Source organism: Gymnoscopelus microlampas, assembly GCF_963454915.1.
Source record: "Gymnoscopelus microlampas genome assembly, chromosome: 8".
Taxonomy (NCBI): domain Eukaryota; kingdom Metazoa; phylum Chordata; class Actinopteri; order Myctophiformes; family Myctophidae; genus Gymnoscopelus; species Gymnoscopelus microlampas.
Genome location: NC_139945.1, coordinates 26,152,113 through 26,179,612, shown reverse-complemented (window position 1 = coordinate 26,179,612; position 27,500 = coordinate 26,152,113). Strand labels below are relative to the sequence as shown.

General features: G+C 43.5%; 1 protein-coding gene across 1 annotated transcript in view; it reads left to right on the top strand.

Annotated features, from left to right (window-relative positions):
- Positions 1-27,500, top strand: part of rsrc1 (arginine/serine-rich coiled-coil 1) — a 200,478-nt gene that overhangs the window by 150,279 nt on the left and 22,699 nt on the right. The window contains exon 7 of the mRNA XM_084063809.1: positions 4,980-5,051. Coding sequence (XP_083919935.1) covers positions 4,980-5,051 — 72 coding nt within the window. The remainder of the gene's footprint in view (positions 1-4,979; positions 5,052-27,500) is intronic.

The following is a 27,500-nucleotide window of genomic DNA, read 5'->3' as shown; positions in this document are numbered from 1 at the left end:
CCACAATGAACTGGGGCCACTAACACGGCGAGAAATATACCTCCAATAACCACTTGGCTGCCCTGCGGACAGACGTGCACGTGTTTCTACGTTACGCAGAAATACATGCATATCGTTGCTGTCGGGCAGAAACCTCACATCTCCATATTTTAACTTTTTTTTTGTTTTTTCGTAAATGAATTCCCTACTTGATCATACTACAACGTCACACAAAAGTGTCAGGAATTTGAATCTTGAACATAACGAAGTTTCCACCCCGACAGAGACAATATTGGGGTAACGTGAGCGCCTGTGTGTACGCTGTCAAGCTCAGCTCCTCTCATCCGCATTGTCATCATGGCTAATATCCCAACCGAAATTAGCCGATACAGAGGCTCACAACAAGCTTCTAGATTGGCTATTGGCGGTACATCAAAATGTACTTAAAGTACCAAAAGTAAAAGTACTCATTATGCAGAATGTCCCATTTCAAGTTTTCAAATGCACGAACATCTTTCGAAAATAGCCGATCTACAAGCTCACAATGGACCGGCTATTTTCAAATGGCCGAAATGTATATAGGGCTGAAGTGGTTAAAGTATGTTTTGTAATAATTATCAATTTCAAAGTAACTAGTAACTAAATAATTCAAATAATTGTAGTGGAGTAAAAGTAAAACATTTTCCTCTGAGATGTAGTGGAGTACAAGTAAAAGTAAAATTGGAAATACTCAAGTATAAATACCTAAACATTTTACTGAAGTACAGTACTTGAGTAAATGTACTAGTTACTTTCCATCGCTGGCTATTGGTGGCGTGCAACAACATCGCTGTGTGATGAAGTATAAAGTAAATTAGTCTTCATCCTCCGGCCCTGTCCATCTCGCTTCGCTCATCGTTACACTGTTGATTTTAAAAATGTTTAAAAAACATGATTTCTGTTCTCCTTGTTATTGATGTAATTAAAACGTGCGGTTGTTGGCTCAACACGCAGGCCTTATACTTTCATTGTTTTGAGGGGGCAGAAACCCCCCCCTCCCCCCCTTGGGGCAGAGCACTGATGAGGGATGGATAAACAGTTTGATTTGCTGCTATCGCCTCCGGGCAACTGTATGCTGGAGAGAGAGAGAGAGAGAGAGAGAGAGAGAGAGAGAGAGAGAGAGAGGGAGAGAAAGTATGGGGGGAGGAGGAGGGGGAAAAAACGGAAGGAGAGACCAGAGCAGGAGAGGATAAGAGAAGCATGTTCTGGTGGAGGGGGTTGCACATGGTTTGCGTTGTGTCTTTGTGTGTGTGTGTGCTGTATACTGTGTGTGTGTGTGTGTGAGCTGCCCCTCTTTTGTCAATCCCTCTGTCTGTCTGTCTACTGTACGTCTGTCTTGTTTTCTGTTCTTCTAAGATGGCCTCTATCCACAATATCTCTTTATTTGTCTCTCCTCCTTCCTCCTCCTGCCTCATCCTCCTCCTCCTCGCTCCTCTGCCTCCCCGTTCTCCCACTTGTGTCTCGTTTGCCCCTCAGCAACGACCAACCTGAAGGAGTTCACACACACACACACACACACACACACACACACACACACACACACACACACACACACACACACACACACACACACACAAGCTGTCAACGTACAAGCACGCTAACTAGCTCATGAGTGTTTTTGCTAAGAAAGGGAGATGGATGCTTCAACGCGTTTGGTTACACACACACACACACACACACACACACACACACACACACACACACACACACACACACACACACACACGCTTGCTGAGGGAGGTGGAGAGAGGTTCAGTCATCCATGTAAAGTCATTGTTACTAAAGATGCGGAACCTCCAGACTTAACCAGCCGTAACAGCAGTGTGACGGGCTCTTTGTCTACGCCAATTACTGAACAAACCCACCAGCGCAGTCACAGCGAGACCGGCAACACCTCTGGCCTTCTGGAACACACACACACACACACACACACACACACACACACACACACACACACACACACACACACACACACATACACTGAACACGTATACGCATATAGCAAAACGAAAGTATGATTTAGACACAGACTCGACTAGCGGGTTTGTGTGCGCTCGCCTGCAAAATGGATGCACACACACTCACTCACTCACACACACGCGCAGGCATCCCATGTGGATGCATTAAACCACATTCAAACACCCACATTTGTGCCCCGACACAAACATTCTGTATGCGCTCTCAAACACTTACACACCCACTCTCATATTGTATTAACTTCCCCAACACAATACACAAGGCTCTCTCCCTCTCTCTCTCTCTCTCTCTCTCTCTCTCTCTCTCTCTCTCTCTCTCTCTCTCTCTCTCTGTGTCTCTGTGCTCCTCTCTCGCTCACCCCTCTCTGTTTCTGAAAGTTTCAACTCATTAAGTGTAATGATATTGGAGACTCAATTTTACATACTCACACTCATCAGCGAGTGAGATCGCAATAAAGCCCAATGGCTCCGCCGAGGCCCTAATGCCCCAAAATAAATGATGCGCCACAACCCAAATGTAATTAATTTAGAGGCAGTATTGATAGTCCTGCCATATGCGCCATTATATTTTTTAATGTGCCTTAACATCTTGATTATTCGGGGGGAGGGAGGGAGGGAGGAAGGGAGGGAGGCGGGGGAGGTACAGAGGGAGCAGAGACAACACGGGTGCTTGTGATGAGATGTTTAAAACGCCGAGACGAGTGTTTACCCCCAGTGCTTCAATTTCTCTTAAGCTTTTCATTATGCGGAGACGATGAACGGCTCTGGAGAACACGCGTGCTGTTTACGTGTTTTACTGTGGCAGCATGGGGGGGTGGAGGGGGGGGGGGGCACATCAGAGCAGCGGTTCATTCACACGCGACGAGGCGAGATGTTTCACACGGCCTCTTAAAACATTTTATTGGTAGGGACTTAAAACATTTTAATTCACATTATTCATGTCGTCAGCTTGAAATGTTCTATATATGTTTTATCATTGGTTAAAGCTACAATCTTAGACTTGTATGATAGAGTTTGTCAATACAATATAACTAGAGTATGTTAATACAATATAACTATAACTAGAGTATGTTAATACAATATAACTATAACTAGAGCATGTATATAACTATAACTAGAGCATGTTAATACAATATAACTATAACTAGAGTATGTTAATACAATATAACAAGAGTATGTTAATACAACATAACCAGAGTATCATATATGTCGGGTGGAAAACCTCATATGTCCAAAACTGTTACTTTTCAAGATTAAAATTAAAAAACAGCAAAAGTAGCAAATCTACATGCTCAAAACGCGTCGCTTCGTGCCACATTTCGAGCTTGTAGATTTGCTAACTTGCTACTTTCGATAATTTTGTGTGACGCTGTAGTGTGATCAAATAGGGCATTTATTTATAAAAAAAAAAAGTACACATTTCTGCCAGACAGCAACATTAATGTTAATGGAACATAACTAGTACATAACCTAGGACTTTTTTGGTGTTATCATTTTAGACAAAGTGTTTGCCTGTACTCGTGCTGTTTTACATTTCTGTCTAATGAAATATTCAATCAATCAATGTGCAGTGGTTGGCGGTGGTCTCTCCCTACTCTTCCATTGAGACATAGACCCTGTACTGTTACTGTACTGTTTGACAATGAGACATAGACCCTGTACTGTTACTGTACTGTTTGACAATGAGACATAGACCCTGTACTGTTACTGTACTGTTTGACAATGAGACATAGACCCTGTACTGTTACTGTACTGTTTGACAATGAAACATAGACCCTGCACTACAGTATACTGTTTGACAATGTCTATGAGTGATTTGAAGCAGACCAGATTGGACACTGTCATTTTTATTATATTTCGGACATAAATTGCAAATACCGTACCTCTCTCCATCGAGACATAGAGAGACAGTGGACATAAAACTTCTACGGATTCATTATTCTCATACATTATCATATGTATTTCTCCCATACAATTAAATAAATAATATGTGATGTCAGAGAGTGAATAAAGGACGTAGGTGAATTAATGAATATATCACGTCTCTCTCTCTCTCTCTCTCTCTCACACACACACAAAGCGAGGATTGTTGTGAGGAACCTTTGTCATGTCAACGTGCGTCACAGTTTTAAAGATCCGTTTTCAAAATATGCTTCAAATGTTTTTTGTTCATAGTCAAGTGAAATGGATAGGTGAAATGAATGAATGTATGCATGTATGTACCGTATGTATGCCGGATCTGCCTTCTGTGCAAATTGTTTCTAATGATCCTCCCCCCTCTTGTTCTGCACATCCCCCATTGCTGCTAAAGAGATTTTACCATACTGTGTCTGACTTAAGAGGTTGTTTTTTTTAATCATATCTGCCACTCTCCCTGTACTTTTAACTTCATTTTGATCTAATCTATATACTATTTTGTTTTCCTATTTCTTACTTTTACTTTACATTAGATCCTGTATTGTTGTTGTTATTTTCTTGTTACATTGTATTGTTGTGTTAACACAGTCCTGGTGGAACATGCCACCAGCATTTCACTGCTTGTACCTTGAATCTTGTGTTGATTGTTTATGTGCACGTGTGTTTGACAGTTTGTTCTGTTTCCCTCTGTGTTCTACAGCTATAAGACTGATTAATACTTAGTTGGACGCTGGGGTTGCATGCCCTAAATAGCAGATATACAAGCTCACAACGCGTCACATTCATGACGCGTTGTGAGCTTGTAGACCTGCTATTTACTGAGCATGTCACTGTCATGCTCTGTTTGTTCTGTCTCTCTTAGTTTTACAGCTAATAGACTGATGAGGTTCTGTTAGTTCTGTCTCTCTGTGTTCTACAGCTAATAGACTGATGAGGTTCTGTTTGTTCTCTCTCTCTCTGTGTGTTCTCCAGCTAAGACTGATGAGGTTCTGTTAGTTCTGTCTCTCTTAGTTCTACAGCTAATAGACTGATGAGGTTCTGTTTGTTCTGTCTCTGTGTGTTCTACAGCTAAGACTGATGAGGTTCTGAAGGCCAAGGTGGCACAGAGAGAGGAAGAGGCCCGCAAGAAGCTGGAAGACGGTGCGTTCAGAGTGTGTGTGTGTGTGTGTGTGTGTGTGTGTGTGTGTGTGTGTGTGTGTGTGTGTGTGTGTGTGTGTGTGTGTGTGTGTGTGTGCATGCTTTTATTAGTACTAGACCATACCCGGTCGGCGCAGCGCATCCGTGGGGGGATATGCGCACATGATCTGGCAACCCGGGAGGCAGTTCGTCCCATAGCTGGGCAGGCCCGTAACCATGGCGACATTGTTTGACACATAAACGCTAATAAGAAGCTGAGATTTGATGAAATTGAAAAACGTGCTCCACAGTTAAGTTCAGATGGTAATGGTCAATGGCTGTGTGCAAAATCGCTCCAATTGCTCCAGCCACTGAGGAGAACCGGGTAGATTCACGTACTCACGTACTCACCTACTCACCACTACAGACAGAGGTTACTAGAATTATAGTAGGATACGTGTGAGGTCACAAATGTCCCCTCAAAAGTATAGCAGAATTTGAGAAAAAGACCTTGTGATGACAATTCCCATGGTCCTTGTTTTTATTGGATAACATTTTGTTTGTGGAGCCAAAAAGATTCAGGTTAGTGTTAGGATTAGGCATTTAGAGGTTAGGGTTGGGAGTTCAGAGGGAAGCACGCCCATCCCAACAAAAACCTTTCAGGTGCTGAACAACAATACGTACATTAGAGGAAAGGAAGGGAAGTTTGCACACTGTAGCTCCCAGTAGACGTTTCGACCACTGTGGGTCTTCATCAGGCCTGATGAAGACCCACAGTGGTCGTCTGGTCGAAACGTTTAACTTCTGTAAATACATGTTCTACTGTTGTTCCATGGGATTGGAGATATGCCTGATTTATACTTGGTTGTGAGCCGTTGTCGCAAGCCGAAAATAGCCGATCTACAAGCTCGCCAACGTGTTGCAGCAGCGCGACACGTTGGCGAGCTTATAGATCTGCTTACATTCATCAAATTACCATCCTAACATGTTGATGCCCTCACAAGTATAGTAATACCAACACCGTGTGTGTGTGTGTTTAACCCATTACGACCTGGAACGCATCTGTGTCATTTTTTTAATTTGAGCTAAAAAGCATTATTTTACACATTGGCTAATGAAAAATAGCAGATCTACAAGATCTTGTAGATCTGCTATTTTTGAAAAATCGTGAAAATGTGTGCAAATCTTTGAATATGTATTATTTTAAAGCAAACATTTTTTACTCAAATCTTTGCTTCTGGGGGGTCCCTGGAACAAACTATTTTGAGATGGGGGTCGGCGGCCAAATACACATCATTTTGGGGGTCCTTCACATGAAAAAGTTTGAGCACCACTGATATAGAAACATACGTTTTTCAGAATACTGTTGGGATTTAGAAGACATTTGTAGAATCGGCTTCAGGTCTTAATGGGTTAATTCCGCCTCGCTCGTGTCATTTTACAAGGCGTGAACTGTGGCGATGCTGATGACACCGGTGGGCTGTTAAAGTGACAGCTGGAATCTACATGCAGATACAGTACTAGATGACTGCATTCGGACGCCATCGTAATGTGCTTAGCAGTGCAGCCAGTAAATTCACCCTGTCAACCTGTACCTCCTACTGCTGATGTAGGACACGCGCGCACACACACACACACACACACACACACACACACACACACACACACACACACACACACACACACACACACACACACACACACACACGGGCGCAGACGAGCAGGCAGGCAGATTATCTTGATACACACATTCAAATGAAGTCAAGAGTAATTTGCAGTGGATCTGCTAGCGGTAATAAAAGGCCTTAGATGGAATAATGACCCCGGCTCTCACCTCAGCGTGATATAAATGAGAATATCAAATATTCACCTGTCAAGTGTGTGCGTGGTCGCATCATCTGATTTAGTGTAGGTGTTTTGTACTGCTAGACTCTCTCTCTCACTGCCTCCCTCTCTGTCTCTCTCACAATCTCTCTCCCTCTCTGTGTCTCTCTTTCTCCATCTCTCTCTCTCCCCATCTCTCTCCCCATCTCTCTCTATCTCTCTCTCTTGCTCTCTCCCACCTTCTCACTCTCTCTCTCTCTCTCTCTCTCTCTCTTTTCTCTCTCTCTCACACTGTGACCTTTAACCAATTTCACCTCGGTTAACCTATTCTGGGGAATAATGTCATTATACAATTATAGAATTATAAAATGTCATGCATTTTCAAAGATAGTGAAGATAGCAGCCGATCTACAAACTCGTAATGCCTCGCAATCCGACGTGTTATGAGCTTGTAGATCGGCTATTTTCACGCAATACAAGTATGTATACGGTAACAGTGCTTAAGTGGTTAACGTTGACCTGACCTTTTAGGCAAATTAAACATCCAGCCGTCACAAATGACTTTTTTCTTTTTTCTTTTTTTTATTCCTCACTTTCTATCCTCCTTACTACTCTCTCTTCACCTCAATTTGTCATTATTTTGTCAACCTCAACATCTATTTATCCTGGAATCAAAAAATCTAAAAGCAGATCTACGAGCCCGAAACGCGTCGCATTTCAAGCTCGCAGATCTGCTACTTTGGGTGCTTTTGTGTGACGCTGTAGTATGATCATCAAGTAAGGCATTAATTTATGAAAAAAAACACAAAAAGTTAAAATATTAAGATAATAAGTTTCTGCCCGACTGCAACGGAATGTACTACAGTAGGTTACTTTCCACCACTGGCACGCACGCAACACACACACACACACACACACACACACACACACACGCGGCGAGCTCCAAAAGGGAACCAGGAGGAGAGCTGGAACCAGAGCGGAAGAGCGGATCACTAGGGGGTCTCCCACAGCTCCCTGCAGGGGCCCTCCCGGCAGGTCAGCGCCAATGGAAACTTTCTACTTGATCCACTAACACAACTAGAATGAACAAATGCTTCAGGAGGAGGGCGAAGACAGTGAGAGAGAGAGAGAGAGAGAGAGAGAGAAAGCGAGAGAGAGAGAGAACATCCTCAACCACCTACACTCCACACTCATAAATAGACTCGGGTCCCGGACAGGGTTGAAGCCGTTTGAGTTAGCCGGGGCGCTAATCGAAAACCACCGTGATACTCGATTCATGTTGCATGCTATGATATGCAAGTCTATTATTATGATGGCTGCACACACACACACACACACACACACACACACACACACACACACAGCAGCACAGGGCCCCGCTGCGGAAGAAGAGAGAGAGAGAGGACTGGTTGTTGTTTCTTTATCAGCAGGGCTTCCTTCCATCCCTGGGAGAGAGAGGATCAATAACTGGCCTCGGTGGTCGTCAGTTAACAAAGTATTCTTCACTTGAAAAAAGAAGGGGGTTGGTTCTCTGGTTGAGGGCAGCCAGATGATGCTTCTTTGGTTGAAGAAAACAACATCCAAACGAAACTTCATGGGTACATGAAAGAGTAGCGAGGGAGAGGAACGAGATGGATGGATGGTGGAAGCTAGGACGCTGTTGGTGTTATTTGTGGACCTCGTTTAGCCCATTAAGACCCCCGAGGCCCATTCTACAAATGCCTTCTAAATCAGTAGTTCTCACACTTTCAAGATTTTTTTTTTTTAATGTTCGAAAATAGCAGATGCACAAGCTCACAGCGCGGCTGTGAGCTTGTGCATCTGCTATTTTCGAATAGCCAACGCAAAACGCATGATGCTTTCCCGTTTTTAATGGGTTAGGCTATTACAGTTTTGTCTGTTTTTAGCTTCCGATAAGTGATAATGAGAGATATGGAGAGAGAGTGACTGACTGCCGGTGGCTGTATTGGGAAAAATAAGGAGGTTTTTCCCTTCTACGGCCTGAACCGTCACCTGGCGTCTATCCAGTGTTTCCATAGAGCTGGATTAGATGTGTTGTTGGCTGTTGGTTGTAAGTGTTGCGGTTCGGTTTGGTTTTGGTTTTGGTTTTATGTGCTTTGCAGGATGTAGCCTTAGTTTACTGTATATCGCAGTGGAACGCCCGACCTCTGCCCAAATATTTGGGTAGTCTGCACATGCTCTAACAACACAGCAAATGCGTACTGTGTGTGTGTGTGTGTGTGTGTGTGTGCGTGTGCGTGTGCGTGTGCGTGTGCGTGTGCGTGTGTGTGTGTGTGTGTGTGTGAATAAAAACTAAAATGATGGAGAGACAATGAGGAGAATGTGAGATATAGGATTAAGAGACATACCAGCTTGCCATTGGCCAATTACCATCCCAGATAACAATTTGAAGAAGATAGAAGCTGTGTCCGTGTGCTTGCGTGTGTGTGTGTGTGTGTGTGTGTGTGTGTGTGTGTGTGTGTGTGTGTGTGTGTGTGTGTGTGTGTGTGTGTGTGTGTGTGTGTGTGTGTGTGTGTGTGTGTGTGTGTGTGCGCGCGCGTGCGTGCTTGCGTATACAGCGAAGACTATTAATTCCTTCCTCCTCTTTCCCCTTGTTTACTCGTTCAAAGTTACTTGGAAGAGTGGAGCCACATTAAGCCAGTCGCCATGGAATTAAATTGCCGTCAAACTCTTCCATAGCTTCCATAGTCGTTCTCACACAAAGCTATACCGCCACTTCAAAAAGCCCTTAAACACGCTCTAAACAATGGCATGCGCAGAAATCCTGGTTCCTACTTATATCATTTTTTGTTTTTTCGCCCGTTATCTTTGCGACATGCAGTCATAACGTCGACCAGATTTGGATGCGAGCCGATAAGCCCTGCAGATGGTATTTTAGCCCTTGCGCTGCTCTCTGCCCATCACCTCAAACCACCGCCATATTGGGAGATCATATATTTTAATGAGACGTATAATAGCTTTTTAACCCATATCATTAGGGGAATATATACCTACCGTTTGCTCTTTTGGCAGTAAAAACGAAAGGACTGTTTCCCTAATTACGCGGTGCGTAGGACAGGTCATGGGTTGGGGTGTGTACCTGCCTGTCTGTGTGTGTCTGTGTTCGGGAATTATATGCCCATTAAATATTCAGCCAAGCCCCATCTCTCCCCCCCCCCCCCCCCGCCGCCCCTCTCTCTCTCTCCCTCCGACCTTGCATCCATTAACGCCTCATCACCGTTTAACTAGCTCTGTTGTCAATCACCGCTAAGGCTGAAACAGGGAAAATGTCTGGACTTGGTTTCTGGCCTTACATGTTCAACAGAAAAAAAGAAAGAAAAGCTAACGTGGGAGGGAGAATATAGTCAAACCAACCGAAGGGATGTCTACGCTAAGACAAGAATCAATATGAGTAAAATATTTCATTTGCATGTGTGTGTGTGTGTGTGTGTGTGTGTGTGTGTGTGTGTGTGTGTGTGTGTGTGTGTGTGTGTGTGTGTGTGTGTGTGTGTGTGTGTGTGTGTGTGTGTGTGTGTGCGGCTGTGCGTCTTCATTTGTTTGAATTAATATTTCTCCTTGTTGCCTGTGATTATCCGCTCGACTAAACAATTTGTCAGTCAACTCGAATTTCCGCACGCTCCTTCATTAACATTGCGCGTGTTAAGCGGCGCGTTCGCAAAGTACCAGCCATGTGCGTGTGCGTGGCACCCATAATAATGAATTGTCTCTGTCGGGTGGAACCCTTGTATGTCCAAAAACTGTTACTTTTCAGGATTCAAATTGAGAAACGGTAAAAGTAGCAGAACTACAAGCTCGAAACGCGCCGCTTTGTGCCGCATTTCGAGCTTGCAGATCTGCTACTGTTGATGCTTTTGTGTGACACTGTAGTATGATCAAGTAGGCCGTTAATTTTACGAAAAAACACAAAAAGTAAAAACATTGGAGATAAGGGGTTTCTGCCCCGACGGCAGCAAACGAAACGATGTGATCCCTTTTCTAATTGAAAATAATAACTAGTCCATGGATAACAAGCTCTCGTATATAATCCCTCTCCCTTGGTTTTTGTGGCCTATCTGGGCCGTAATAAAAGACAGGAAATGAGAGCCAAGTGAGAGCGGCGGCGTTGGAACATTGACGCTTAATGTAATCTGCCTTGAAATCAAATTATTTGACCTGGAAAGGCCCAACAATACAAACTCCTGCTGGACCGCTGTTAAATATTTAGCACGTGGGCCTGTCATGAATACAAATGGCGCACAAATTAGAATCTACAGGCGCGTGACCCCCATATCACACCCGCTGGAGCGCAGGGGGTTGTGGTGTGTGTGTGTGTGGGGGGGGGAGGGGAGGGGGCTGGCTTCTGCTTTAAATGTTTTAATTACCGGGGCCGCGGTGTGGCGCGCCCCGTTACCTTTTCTTTTTTTTCCTTTTTTTTTTACCGTGAGCAGGGGGGACGCCACCGCTTGAAGGACAAGCGGAGAAATTCAGCCGCTGGTAAACACGGGTGATTCGCTGTCCATTATCTCACCGCATTAACTCAAACACAAAGATTCCGTTGTGGAATGCGATGCATGCGGCGCTGCGCCTCGTGAATAACAACCCCGGCGATAATTACAAGCACGACAATCGTCATGAGGTTTTCTGGCTGCCATGCACCTCCTGATGTCCCCGGAAATAGCCGATCGGCAAATCCCCCACGTAGCCGCGACGCGTCGTTTGTGGCCTTGTAGATTTGGCTATTTCCGGTGCGCGACACCACCGTGAGACTTAAGTATGAATCACCCTTGACAAGTCCGTTCTTCCCACTGGCTATGCTATCCTGTCCCCTGGCCTCAAGGGGAAGTGGGTGGTGGTGGTAGGTGGGTGGGGGGGGGGGGGGGTCACTGTATTGCTATTGTGCACTCTACACTGAAGGAAGATCAGTCTCAGTGATTTTGATGTAAGAAAATCCAGTTTGCATCGATTGGATATTGACCCGGCGGACTTGGCCTCATCGTCCTGCCGTTACGTTGGATAGATGGGCCCTATTTGTTGTGTTATTATGTTCAACACAATCACGCCGCAGACGGAGAGAGCAGGAGGAATATTGAACCGACACTCCCGTTCAGGCTTTTTTATGGGGTTTTTATTTGTTCCCGGAATTAAAAGATCGAAGGGATTTTTCCATCCGTGGCAGGCACACAGCTTTTAGATAGAGAGAGATAGAGACAGAGAGAGAGAGAGAGAGAGAGAGAGGGGGGGAGGAGGAGGAGGGGAGCAGACGGGGGAGAAAGAAACTTGACAATTAATTACACCTCATTTCCTTTAAAACAGACGTACGGAAACATACGGGGAGCAGAATCGCTCGTTACACTACGATGTGATTTTTGTCTCTCCTAAATAATGTTTGATGTAGAGATGATTTGTGCTGTTGAGGCAGTTCTAGTACCCCCCCCCCCCTCTTCTCCCCTGTCTCTCTCTCTCTCTCTCTCTCTCTCTCTCTCTCTCTCTCTCTCTCTCTCTCTCTCTCTCTCTCTCTCTTTTCCCCATTCATTCAGGTTTGTGGTTCCCCCCACCACGTTGAAATGATTAGTTATGCCTGGCTTGTAAGCACTGAATCAAGAGTTATGGTCCCTGGGGAAATAAATTTGGCAGAAAATCAGTGTGAGAAGATTTAATTATCACGAGGAGACCCCCCCCTTACTCCCCTCCCCTCCCCTCCCCCACCCTCCCCGCCCTGTCCTGCCTTGGCTCACCGGAGCCCTACAAATGGCTGATTTACACTTAGCTTGCCCGCCGGTGTCACGCGCCCCGCAAATAGCAGATCCACAAGCTCACAACGCGTCACGACATCTTGTGGATCTGCTATTTGGGTGTGTGTGCGACACACCCGGTGAGCGGCGAAATACAAATCAGGCAAATAACCAATCATGCTGCTCATCGCGTCGCATCGAAGCTCTGCTTGCCGCGACGGCCAAGAGGAAGAAGAGCCTTGGCGTTCGGCGCGCACACACACACACACACACACGGACACACACGGACACACCAGCCTTCCCCCTCCCTCTATCTCTCTCTCTTTCTCTCTCTTGCCTGCCTTCTTTACCTTCCAATTTGTTTCAATGCAACGGTGATAAGCCAAGCAATTACCGCTTTATTGATTTTTCATCACCGCAAATTTAAAGTTGATTTTTGATTTTCTCCACACACTCCTCCTCCCCTCCTTTCGTCAGTGCCCCCCTCCCTCACCCTGCCCCACCCCCCCCCCCTCGGAGGGAGACGGCAAACCCCGGCGAGGTGATTAGTTGACCTCCCTGTCCTGGGCTGCCGGTGGTCCCGTTGAAGAGGAATAGGGGGGGGGGAGTGTGCTGAATTCGACTAACCCCGGGTGACCCCTGTTGTCCCGGGGTAATGGGATGCTGAGTCTGACGCTGGGTGACATGGTTGTCACTTTGGCAACCGATAGCTTAACCCATTGATACCTGGAACGCATCTGTGTAACTTTAGATTTCATTGGCTATTCAAAAATAGGAGATATACAAGCTCATAGCGCGGCACCGAGTGCCGCGCTATGAGCTTGTAGATCTGCTATTTTTGAAAAATCGTGAAAAAAAAAAGTTTAATATTTTTTTCCGAAAAACTGTTAGGATTTAGTTTTTTTTTAGAAGCGGCCTCAGGTCTTAATGGGTTAATCATATCTATAACAATATCTACCCAACGACATGTCTGATTTGCCAGCGCTATCCCCCCCCCCCCCCCCCGCATGCGTGCCAATCGTCATGAGGCGATGGGCGACATCGTCGCCTGGCCACGCGCCGCACACGCTTTGAAACCCCCCCCCCCTTTCCCGCTAGACCTGATGATTGACAGCCCCCTCCCCTCCCTTTTGCCCTCTGTGATCGCTAATCGTTTCTCGGGTCAGTCTTATCAATTAACCTGCTGCCATGCGGACCATGGTATAGAGGATATATATACGTTCAGCTACGTCACATGGCCGTACATTCTATGGATTTACACTTAAGTTTAACCCTTTAAGACCCGAAGCCGATTCTACATGTCTTCCTAAATCTCAACAGTTTTCTGAAAAACGTACGTTTCTATATCAGCGGTGTTCAATCTTTTTCATGTCAAGGACCACCCAAAATGATATGTATTTGGCCGCGGACCCCCCATCAAAATATTTTGTTTCTGGGACCCCCAGAAGCAAAGATTTGAGTTAAAAATGTTTGCTTTAAAATATATATATATATATTCAAAGATTTGCACACATTTTCACGATTTTTCAAAAATAGCAGATCTACAGAGCTTGTATATCTGCTATTTTTGAATAGCCCAAAGTGTAAAATAATTCTTTTTAGCTAAAATCTAAAAATGACACAGTTCTAGGTCTTAATGGGTTAATGTGTGTTATCGGACATCGTCGCCGTCGGGCAGAAACCTCTTATCTCCATTTTATTGTACTTTTTGATCATACTACAGCTTCACACAAAAGCATCAACAGTAGCAGATCCACAAGCTCGAAACGTTTGGAGCTTGTGGATCTGCTACTTTTGATGCTTTTTTAAATTTGACTTCTGAAAAGTAACAGTTTTGGACATACTGTATGAGGTTTCCCACCCGACAGAGACGTATTAATAGCAGTTCAACATGAGCGTGAATTATGAGATCCGGTGAATGATGCTTTAATGAGATCGTCGCAGTTGCTCGGAACATTTGATTTAATCCACTTACAGTAAAAAACCCTTTGATTGTGCGTTCAGAGTAATCTGAGGTTAGACAGAGAGAGCTTGTTTCGGATGCAGTGATTTGGGCGTTATTGCTGTTATTTTCTTAATAATTGAAGGTCACATTTGTCACCAGAACGATTCAATTCAATTCATAGGAGCTTTATATTGGCATGAGAAAACATACATTTACATTGCCAAAGCAAGTGTCATAACATGATAAAAAAAACAATTTAAGAAGAAATGGGGGAACGTATGTACAGTTTGAGGGGGTACATCGTTGTGTTAAACAGAGCTATGCCACATTCCAACGTTATAATATATATATATAATATATATATATAATATATATATATATATATACATGTTGGCAAGGGTATAAAGCTTTATGAAACAAATAGCAGCGATCTTTTGCAGTAACTTTTTGGACAATTAGCAGCATTTAACTACTTACATTAGTATACTTAAAGCCTCAGATTTCAAGTGTGTTTAACTCATTCAATCCGGGAACGCATACTGTGTCATTTTAGATTGGAGATATGCTATTTTTTGGGACAAATTGTGATTTTATTTAGCAAATCTTTGAATGTGTATGTTTTTGTATTAAAAGATTTGCACACATTTTCACAATTCTTTAAAAAAAATAGCAGATCTACAAGCTCATAGCGCGGCAGCGGCACTCGGTTACCACATAAACCCCATTATGTTGAGCGGAGTCCCTCAGGGCTCTATACTAGCAACTCTTCTGTTTTCGCTCTGCATTAACCCATTCAATCCGTGAACGCATCTACATGTCCTCTAAATCCTAACAGGTTTCTGAAGAACTTACGTTGCTATATCAGTGGTGCTCAAACCTTTTCATGTCAAGGACCACCAAAATGATATGTATTTGGCCGCGGACCCCCATCTCAAAACATGATCTATGAGTGTTGCCAAGGTGACGATGACGATGGCATAATCGTCCCGACTAAGGACGCAACGCCAGTGTGACGTCGTCCTAAGATCGCATGACATCATATCCTACCTACTGTATAAGTACAGCCGGAAGCGGAGTGGCTAGCAGACCAGCTGTAAGTTAACGACCTTGATAAATACTTAGATTCTTGAGATAGAGCCACTCGTCTCATCCTTCAACCCCCTCTTGTGACAATCACAAGAGCCAGCAGTGCCTAGAGAATAATACAGTCCTTTAATACGATATCGAAGTAATAACAGAAAGCTCTGTTACATTTGGTCCTCGATCCACGAGCCTAGCCAGCTCGATTGATTGCAAGTGAACCCGGTTGAGCTCACTGAGATTCATATACAGGCCATTATAGGAAGACAAGATGACCGTACAGCTCGCTACGGCCTCCACGACAATGCACCAGATGCGACTCGCTGGAGGATATCTCAAGCAAACCTACACGAACCTTGGGACAAGCTTTTTTTATGGCCAGGGGCCAGGAGCCTTTCAGGCAAGCCCTCGGCTGGAAGCCACTCGTCTCAGCCCTCACCCCCACTTGTGACAATCACAAGAGCCAGCAGTGCCTAGAGAGAATAATACAGTCCTTTAATACGATATCGAAGTAGTAACAGAAAGCTCTGTTATAATGAGCTTTGTAGATCTGCAATTTTTGAAAAATTGTGAAAATGTGTGCAAATTTTCTATTATATCTTTTAAAGTGAACATTTGTAAAATATTTATTTCCAGTAACCTCCAGAAGCAAAGGTTTGAGTTAGAAATGTTCGCTTTAAAAGAATATATGTAATCAAAGATTTGCCAAAAAAAAAGTGTTTTTGCTAAAATAGCAGATCTACAAGCTCATAGCGCAGCACCGAGTGCCGCGCTATGAGCTTGTATATCTGCTATTTTAATCTTAAAATGACACAGATGCGTTGCGTTCCCGGATTGAATGGGTTAAGCACATTAACCCTGGCCGTCCCTGTTTTTCGCATGTCGTCATTATGAATTATGAGGGAAGTGACGTTAATTGCGGGTTCGAGGCCCGGCGGCCTTTGCTGCGTGTCGCTCCCTGTCTCTCTCTCTCCCTGTTTCCTCTTACTCTTACTCTTCACTGTACTGTCCAATTAAAGGCCCCACAAATATCTAATAGAAAAAGTTTCTAAATTCAAAACATTGTGAAAAGAATGCCGATCTACAAGCTCACAACAACGCCCCACGATGCGATGCGTTGTCGTGAGCTCGTAGATCGGCCAAATTTTCGTATAAAATAGTGCTTAAGTGGTTAATCATTCTTTATACGCGAAAGACGGATGTAATTCCACGGCGGGCCTGGTCATGATCACTGTAACATGCAGCAGTATGGGCTAACAGGGTGGTCAGACTGGCGCGTGCACACGCACACACTCACACACACACGCACACACACACACGCAGAGCCAGACTATTGCAGGTTAAACGGCTGTCTCCCTGGGTGGCTGCTGTGGCCATGTGGCTCTTATAAGGTTTTACCATGAGACCATCAGGGTTCATAGACCAGTCAAGGGGGCGTGCATGTTACTCCTCCTTACCATGCACTTGTTTATGTTTGTCTTAGATTTCTTTCTTACACAGGGTGTGTGTGTGTGTGTGTGTGTGTGTGTGTGTGTGAGTGTAACAATATGATTTTAGCATAGGGCTTCGGGTTTCAGTGAACGAAAATGTTGGGGCTAGATGACAATACCCTGTGTGTGCATGCGCACGCACACACGTGTGTGTGTGTGTGTGTGTGTGTGTGTGTGGGCTCATTCGCACCTCATCAAGAAGAGACCAGGGGTCCCAGACGAGAGAGAGGGTGGGGTTTTACAGGAGGATAGGGTGACAGGCACATGGAGGGGAAGGGTCACTGCATGGCACACCACTTGAAACACACACACACACACACACACACACACACACACACACACACACACACACACACACACACACACACACACACTTTAATTTATCTTTCCCACACTACAACATGCATCACATCACACTTTGTACAATGGTTCTCAAACGGTGTGCTGAATCACACTGGTGTGCCATGAGATGAGTCCAGCTGTGCCTAGTAGGAATGTTGTGACAACCATACATTATTATTATTGCAATATATTGTTGTCGGGCAGAAACCTCTCAAAAGCCCTTTTATCTCCATTATTCTAACTTTTTGTGTTTTCTCGTACATTAATACCTTCCTTGACCATACTACAGCGTCACAAACATTTTGGCTTTTAAAAGTAACAGTTTTGGACAAATGAGGTTTCCACCCGACAGAGATACAACTATTCAAAAAACGTATGAATTATCTTCACATTTACTATATCACTACTAAGTTTGTGCCCACTCATTACCCAATGCAGAGGCGGATTCTATACTCCCCAAAAAATGGACATTATGCAAAAGATTAGTTTTTAATTATCCACTTGAACCCCAGCATCCATATTATAAACATTGAAAATAGCTGATCCATAAAGCATAGAGATCTGTTGTAGACAGATTCAAAAATATATATTATTATTGCTTTTTTTTTCAACAAAAGAAAAAAAGGTCAAATAGCCGATCTAAAAGTTTGAAAAGCTGTGTGCTGATAGTGATTTAGAGTCAAAATATGTCCTGCTTGACTTTGGGATTCATAATGGGTTTGTTGATGTGAATGGTTGTCGTGACGATCCACGGGTCCTTCAATGCCAAAGAGAATAAAATAAGGATGTAAAAAGATGATGTATTAAAAGTGTTTGAAGGTTATTGTACTACAGCTGAGGTCAGGAGATGGGAGGAGATATTTACCTAATTAATTATTACACACACACATACGCACGTACAGACAGACAGACAGACAGACGCAGACACACGGCCATGACCTTTATTAATGTTCTTTGCACAAATAAGTCTCTTTCTCTCGCTGTCGCTCTTGCTCACTCTGTCACACATGCACACACACACACGCACGCACACACACACGCACGCACACACACACACACACACACACACACACACACACACACACACACACACACACACACACACACACACACACACACACACACACACACACACACACACACACACACCAGGAACCAGTAGTACATGGAGAAAAAAGGAAAAAAAGCAGAGAAATCAATTACCACCCAAGTAGGGGGAGAGGGTAGGTTGATGGCTTCATGTCAGCAAGGCTGTAGGTCACCAGCGTGTGTGTGTGTGTGTGTGTGTGTGTGTGTGTGTGTGTGTGTGTGTGTGTGTGTGTGTGTGTGTGTGTGTGTGTGTGTGTGTGTGTGTGTGTGTGTGTGTGTGTGTGTGCGTGCGTGCGTGCGTGCGTGCGTGCGTGCGTGTGTGCGCGTGCGTTTGTGCGTGCGGGTGTTTGTGTGTGTGTGTGTACATAGCGGCCTTTTCCTGGATACTGATGACATCATTTTAATTTTAAAGACTGTGCTCCAATTAAGTAATTAGTTGCTATGGTGTTTCTCTAATTACACAAGTTGTTCATAAAAAAAGAGCTGCTGACCCAGCCCCACATGGCAAAACGGAGACCTATGCACTTTTCACACACACACACACACACACACACACACACACACACACACACACACACACACACACACACACACACACACACACACACACACACACACACACACACGAGACAGTTTAACATGGAGTTAATGCAGTGATTTCTGGTAAAGGGCAGGGTTGGACTGTACGTTGTAATCACACTAAAACAGCCCTGCGCTTTAAAGAGCAGCTCATTGATGCTGCATGTTACTCAACAACAACAACATCCAATGAATGAATGGATGCATGGGAGTTTATTTAGTCAAGAGATTAGTGATTCAACAGGGTTTTATTTAGGGCTGCATAGGGCTGTCACAATAAGGGTATTTTACATGACGATTGATTGTCACACAATCATGTAACTATTGTGACAGGACTAGGGCTGCAACAGTTCTTTGAACTAATCGATTTAATTGATTATAAAAAAAGAATCGACAATTGAACATTTAATAAAATAGTTTGGGATTGTTTTGTGTGATTCTGTGTGTTCAGAGCTAATCTAGCAAACTGCAGGACCTATCGGCGCCAAACTTTGTAAAGAATTACCTCTCCACTAAAGAAAATTCACATTTCATATTTTTGAAACACTTGAAATATTTATCCATTATTATGTAATGGAAGTCATTAGATCTCATCTCAGATCGGGCTGCAGCTGTGCTCAAATTTGGAGCGATATGTCATAGTCAATGAAGTATGTACTGTAGGTGTTAAGTGATTAATGATGTTGGTCCCAAATGTGGAGTAATACAGATGGATGAAATCTGGGGTGACTATGACTCTTCCAGACGGCTCGCCCTTTAGGTGTCACGCCATAAAAACTATAAAGCACCTCAATCAAAGGGAACGGCAACCGCTTTTTACGTGCCCCGCTGCGAACTCGTACATCTGCTATTTTTTAACAAATTTGGAAAAATCTCATAAATGCTTGGAAAATGTTGAATAATTTTGATTTTACATAAATCTTCTCTTCTGGGGGTCCCTGACACAAAACCTTTTCAGATGGGGGTCGGTGGCCAAATAAATACCATTTTGGGGGTCCTTGACGTGAAAAGGTTTGAGAACTATTGGCTAAAATATCCACAGCGTTTGCAGACAAAACCGTTTTGATATAGCGATGATAAAACGTCACGTCAGGAATGCCAGCTCTCTAGCACAGTGGTTCTCAATGTGGGGATCTTGCGGGGGTACCAGGGGGTCCCCAGCAAAATTTGTTAATATAGCTTCACAATCATTTTAACCACTTAAACCATTATTGTATACTTTGGCTATTAAAACATAGCAGATCTACAAGCTCATAGCGCAGCACTCGCAGCCAAATACATATACTTTTGACATGAAAAAGTTTGAGAACCACTGCTCTAGTAGCCACTAGCCAGGACTATAGGACACGTCCTCCTCCACTCCACCATACAGAGGAAGACTTGTGCTCTTGAAGACGTCACGACTCAGCCTGTGAAAGCTTCATGTTTTAATGGGATTCTGTGATGCTGCACAGACACGGGACGTCCACTAACACTCATACTGAACGCACACACACACACACACACACACACACACACACACAGAGGCTCACAGCTGGGTTTAGTTAGCTGTGTGTGTGGGTTAATGCCATGCAGTCCAGTCCACTGGACTGCGTGTCAGGTCCGAGGCAGCAGTCACATTGTAGTAGGTCTCACAGCTAAATATCGTCTCTGTCGGGTGGAAACCTCATATGTTCAAAACTGTTACTTTTCACTATTCAAATTCAAAAGTAGAAAAAGTAGCAGATCTAAAAGCTCTAAACGCGTCGCTTCGCGCAGCGTTTAGAGCTTTTGATGCTTTTGTGTGACGCTGCAGTGTGATGAAGTAGGGCGTTAATTTAACCCATTGAGACCTGAAGCCGATTCTACATGTCTCCTAATAGCGGAGCAGCTAAGTGCTACGATCTTTCAATTTATGATAAAAGCGTGAAAATTGGCATGAGCAGTCTCCATGGGTCACTTGACAAGAATATTGTCTGAGCCATTTGTAATTTCAAGATGGCGGCCATTTTTCAAGATGGCCGACACCTTAGTGGGCAGTTAAGTGATATGATGGTTTATTTGGTGATACAAGCATGAAAATTGGCATGAGCAGTCTCTGTGGGTCACTTGACAATAGGCCACCCACAGCTATTTGAAATTTCAAGATGGCGGCCATTTTTCAAGATGGCAAACACTTTAGTGGAGCAACTAAGTTATATAATGGTTTATTTGGTGATACAAGCATGAACATTGGCATGAGCAGTCTCTCTGGGTCACTTGACAATAGGCCACCCACAGCTACTTCAAATTTCAAGATGGCGGCCATTTTTCAAGATGGCCAACACTTTAGGGGAGCAATTAGAAACACTCCCAGCCACTTGAAATTTCTATTTTCAAGATGGTCACCCCCTGGATCCTCAAAAGACATTTTCTCATAGAAATGTACGTTTTTTTTTTCATTAAGGACGATTATTATTATTATTATTATTATGCTAAAACAGTTGTGTTGATTTGTTGATCATAGATAGATTAGATAAGAGTGGATATCTGCACTACCAGGGCACACTGGTGATATATCACTGCTGTTAAACCTCAGAGTGGGGTTCAATGTCAGCTAATTGAAAGTTAGTATCCCAAATGCTGTCTAATTTACCCCAAAACAGTTAGATAGCCGCACCTGAATTGACAGGTTGTGCCAGCGCGGGAGAGCCTGGCCAAGGTTAATGGGGTTTTAATTAACCGGATGGTGTACAGATCGCATGGGATTTAAATGGCATTGGATGAACGATCGGACTAAGTGTTGGGTTAAGGCACAAACTTAGTTGTATCCCATACATCAAAGTGCTTGGTAAAAGGTGGTAAAAGGATAAACCCTCTGCCTCTGCCTATGCTGCAGACATGGCAGAAGCCATCATAACAGTTATGAAAACTAACTGGGACAGATGTTTCATTTGTCAGCAGGTCACCAAGGAAAAACTCATTCAGCCAAGTTTATTCAACAGAGAGCACGATCGTACTGGTCATGATACCATTGCAAGAAATGTTCCATTATTTCATAAGATCAATGCTCTGCCTATCTTACTTAGTCCAACCCGACTAGATGAAGGTGATGGCATAGAAAGCACATTGACAAGAAACAGAGCAACATATCATTCAAGCTGTTCAACAACACAGAGCTGGAAAGGGCCCAAAAGAGAGCATCTACATCTGCTGAAGACACTGAAGATACCAAAGATATCCATGTCAAGAGACTAAGAAGATCTAATGTATGACCGGTCCAGTGATGTCACAACTGTGAACGAGGCCAGGCTTGATCTCTTTGCCAGAAAGCAAAGACGATATGACTTGATCCTGCCAACTCAAGCAGCACTCAAAGAGCATGCCAAACGTGCATCTTATGAGGCTGGATACGTGTGGGGACAGGCATTGAAGCGACCTCCACAAATGCCGAGCCCATCTGACTGGGGATGGGTGGAACAGGACGAGAAGTGGAAAGTCTTCTGGACTCCACTTCCACCTATTGCGGAGAGTTGTTGGGAGTTGACCAATTGTGGGTGCACCAAGGCATGTACTGGAAGGTGTAAGTGCTTCAGATATGGACCCAGTTTCACATGCCTATGTAATTGCCCCTGCTAGAACCTATATTTGCATGTTTACTTTGCCAGAGTTATTCCCCGTTGTCCTCTGTGTTTTCAAGGGTAGGCCTATGGCTCGGCTTCCCCTCGCCACATTGGCGCATCATGTTTTACTTTGTATCTAGTCTATTACTGTGTAATTTTCAGTTGTTACTTTGTAACATTGCTTCCACTACCTTCCACTGCCATATCTAACAGTGAAGCACATTTTCAGTTTAGTTCCTTAGTATAGTTTGTCATGGTTCCGTGGCTATTGCCATTCAGTGTTAGCCATTGCTCATAATTTTGGAGCACTGTCCGTTCAGCACCACAACTGTGCTTATCAGCACCACAACTGTGTTAATTTATTCATCTTATTTTTTGTTTCCCCAACCCTTAGTATCTATTTGACACATGTAATGGCTGTTAGTTTAAAAAAAAAAGATATATATTATCCTCCCTTGTGACTGTTACCTTGTCGTGGTAAGGGAGCTTGTGTAAGCCTTCCTCAGTGAACACTGAGAGCTATGCCGGTGGGAGGCAACTCCTGACAGGTTTTACCAAACTGGACAGCTTGTGGGCGAGGAGTCAGACAAAACAAAGTCAAACAACCTCTCTTGACAGAGCTTTTTGAGGAACCCAATACATTTCTATGAGAAAAGGTATCATTTAAGGATCCACATGGCGCACGGCAGACATCTTGAAATTTCAAGTGGCTGTGGGCGGTTTCTTGTCAAATGACCTTTTGAGACGGCTCATGGCAATTTTCATGCTTGTATCACCAACTAAATGATTTCTTAAGCTTAACTGCTCCACTAAGGTGGTGGCCATCTTGAAAAATGGCCGCCATTTTGAAATTTCAAGTAGCTGTGGGTGACTTATTGTCAAATGACCCACAGAGACTGCTCATGCCAATTTTCATACTTGTATCACCAAATGAACCATTATATAACTTAAATGCTCCACTAAAGTGTCGGCCATCTTGAAAAATGGCCACCATCTTGAAATTTCAAGTAGCTGTGGGTGGCTTATTGTCAAGTGACCCACAGAGACTGCTCATGCCAATTTTCATGCTTGTATCACCAAATAAACCATCATATCACTTAACTGCCCACTAAGGTATCGGCCATCTTGAAAAATGGCCGCCATCTTGAAATTACAAATGGCTCAGACAATATTCTTGTCAAGTGACCCATGGAGACTGCTCATGCCAATTTTCACGCTTTTATCATCAACTGAAAGATTCTGCCAGAAAAAAGCATTTAGCCGCTCCACTATAAATCCCAACAGTTTTCTGAAAAACGTATGTTTCTATATCAGTGGTGTTCAATCTTTTTCATGTCAAGGACCCCCAAAATGATATGTATTTGGCCACGGACCCCCATCAAAATATTGTGTTCCAGGGACCCCCAGAAGCAAAGATTTGAGTTTAAAAAGTTCGCTTTAAATATATATTATTCAAAGATTTGCACACATTTTCACGATTTTTCAAAAATAGCAGATCTACAAGCTCATAGCGCGGCACTCGGTGCCGCGCTATGAGCTTGTATATCTGCTATTTTTGAATAGCCCAAAGTGTAAAATAATGCTTCTTTAGCTCAAATCTAAAAATGACACAGATCCAGGTCTTAATGGGTTAAAAAAAAAAACACAAAAAGTTTGAATAGGGAGATAAGAGGATTCTGCCCGACAGGAACGATACTGTGCTTCTTATTGGATTAATCAAAAAAGTCATTGATAGAATAATGGCTAATAACAAAAAATCTATAGTTGCAGTATGCTCATGTTGACTGCCTTGGTGGCAGCATCTGAAGTGTTAATTCCCCCCCCCCCCCAAAAAAAGGATGGGGTCTAGTACAGACCCCTAAGAGACTTCAATCAACAAAGTACTTCAGTTTAGGCTTTAGGGTTTAAAGGTGCAGTAAGTGATTCCTTATTTTTGTTGAAATAAGTGTTAAATAGCTCTATATTCTGATAGCACTCATTGCTCTAGAGTGTTTGTTCAGTAACAGGAGTCTCTCCAGCGCTTTAGTAAACAGAAAAAGCATTTTCAGGTCATGATGCCAAGTTTATCCATTCAGGAGAGAGAAGTCACTCAGAATACAGGATAAACAAGTGTAATTGGAAGTGATGACACAAAGAAGACAACATTGGAACTGGAGCACAAAAAAAAATGTAAGCTGATAAATCGGTACTCTCTCCTGATAGGGTTAAATTGGCAACCCACCTGGACAATGTTATTAACCCATCCAATCCGGGAACGCATCTGTCTTTTTAGATTTCTTTGGCTTTTCAAAAATGGAAGATATACAAGCTCATAGCGCGTCACTTTGTGAGCTTGTAGATATGCAAAAAATGATAATTATTGTGACAATTTGTAAACAAATACATATAATTTTGGGGGTTCTTGACATGAAAAAGTTTTAGAACCACTGATATAGCAACATACTTTTTTCAGAAAACTGTTAGGATTTAGAAGACATTTGTAGAATCGTAACCTCAGGCCTTAATGGGTTAAGTGGTAGTAGTTTAACCAGGGTCAGTCGAGGAGAGAAGAGGTGAATGACACAAAACAGAGGAAGAAAACAGGAGGAAGAGGGACAGATGAGGAGAGATGTGCTAGCAGATAACCACAGCTAGGAGATAGCAGCGTAGCACGGCGCGTGGCTCTGTCAGCCCATCATTAGCTGACTGTTTGGATCATTAATTCATCATTCAGACCTTTATTGACTCGAGAGTAGCAGATCACTATCACAGAGAGACACCGGGGTGGGGATAAAACAGAGAAAAGTGTGTGTGTGTGTGTGTGTGTGTGTGTGTGTGTGTGTGTGTGTGTGTGTGTGTGTGTGTGTGTGTGTGTGCGTATGCGTGCGTGTGTGTGTCTAACCAGATACCATGTAATGGATACACACATTATGGACACGGTATCATGGCTCATTATCTTAGCTAATGTCCAGTCCATCATGGCACATTTTGTCCAAAGCCACCATATAGCAGACGTAATTAATAATACATGCATATGCCATATTACATTTTCACTAATTGCACATCACAGACATACTGTACAGACGTGTGCATTTGTATTTTGTGTACAAAACAAACTAGAATTTGCAAGCAAGCTTGTACATCTGCTATGTTTCAGATTTTATAAATAATTAGGATTTTTTTGCACAAATCTTCTCTTTTGGGGGGAAATATTTTCAGTTGGGGGGGGGGGGGGGGTCCGCGATATATATACCAATTTTTGGGTCCTTGGCACGAAAAAGTTTGAGAACTACCGTTTTAGCAGGCCCTAAAAGGTGTGTATGTGGGGGTCATTTGTTTGATTTTGGGAGGAGTATGGTGACTCCTACATTTGGACCTATTATATACATAACTGTGTGTGTGTGTGTGTGTGTGTGTGTGTGTGTGTGTGTATGTTGGGGGGGGGGGGGGTCTCAGGGGAACACTGTGATGCTCTGGCATCATTAGACTAGCTTAGCCACCTGCTGTGTCATTGGTACAACACACACACACACACACACACACACACACACACACACACACACACGTTAGCGCGCTAACTCCCCCAGGGACACAGCCAGGACATCTGGCCCAGCCTGTCACACTGTCCCTCATTTTGTGTGACCTGTTGACCTCCGCCATGGGAGCCCAAACACACATCAGCATAAACAGCAGCAGCGCGCCTTGTCACCGTGTCACTGTCACAACATCTGACAGAACAACACACCAACACGTCTGGGAATAAACACACGCGTGCACACCCACACACGCACATGCACACAGACACACACACACGCTCAGGGATTTATGATTGTTCTTGTTGTTTTCACATCGTAGCTGTCGGACAAAAACTTTATAAAATGTCAAATTGTCTAAAATGTATATGGTCTAAATCAGGGATCTTCAACAGGGGGTCCAGGACCCCTAGGGCTTCTCAGAGTTACTTCAGGGGGGCCGGCAAATCTTTGTGTGATAGGATTTTTTCTCTCATCTCATCTCGCTCTCATCTAGGGGGTCCTTGGGCTGAAAAACGTTGAAGACCCCTGGTCTAAATTAATGCCCTATTTTACTTCAAAAGTAGTGGGAAAAAGACAATCTACAAGCCAACAACTTGTTGGCGAGGTGACGCGTTGTGAGCTTGTAGATGTACGGTAGATTGGCTATTTTGACTATATTAGGGAGATTTGGCTATGACGTGCCCAATTTAGGAATGTCAGGTTTAAAGTGATTAAATGAGTATATGGGTTTTATAAATATTTAACCAATGAAAAAGTATTAAACCAATCAATCCAGGAACGCATCTGTGTCATTTTAGATGTCTAGCAGATATACAAGCTCATAACGCGCACCGAGTGCTGCACTACAAGCTTGTAGATCTGCATTATTTTTTTTTATCATGAAAATCTGTGCAAATGTTATTATAAATATATATTTTTAACATTTGTAACTCAAATCTTTGCTTCTGGGGATTCTACAAATGTCTTCTAAATCCTAACAGTTTTTTTGTAAAAGAAAGAAAACGTATCTTGCTATAATATCAGTGGTTCTCAAACTGTTTTCATGTCAAGGACCCCCAAAATGATATGTATTTGTCCGCCAACCCCCCCCCCCCCCCCCCCCCCCCCCCATATTCAAAGATTTGCACAAATTACACAATTAAAAAAAATATATCTACAAGCTCAGAGCTTGAGCTTGTAGATCTGCTATTTTGAATAGCCAAAGAAACCTAAAGTGACAAAGATGCGTCCCCGGATTGAATGGGTGAACAAGAGCTTCAGCCTAAATAACAACTACACTGGGTCCAGTTTTTCCAT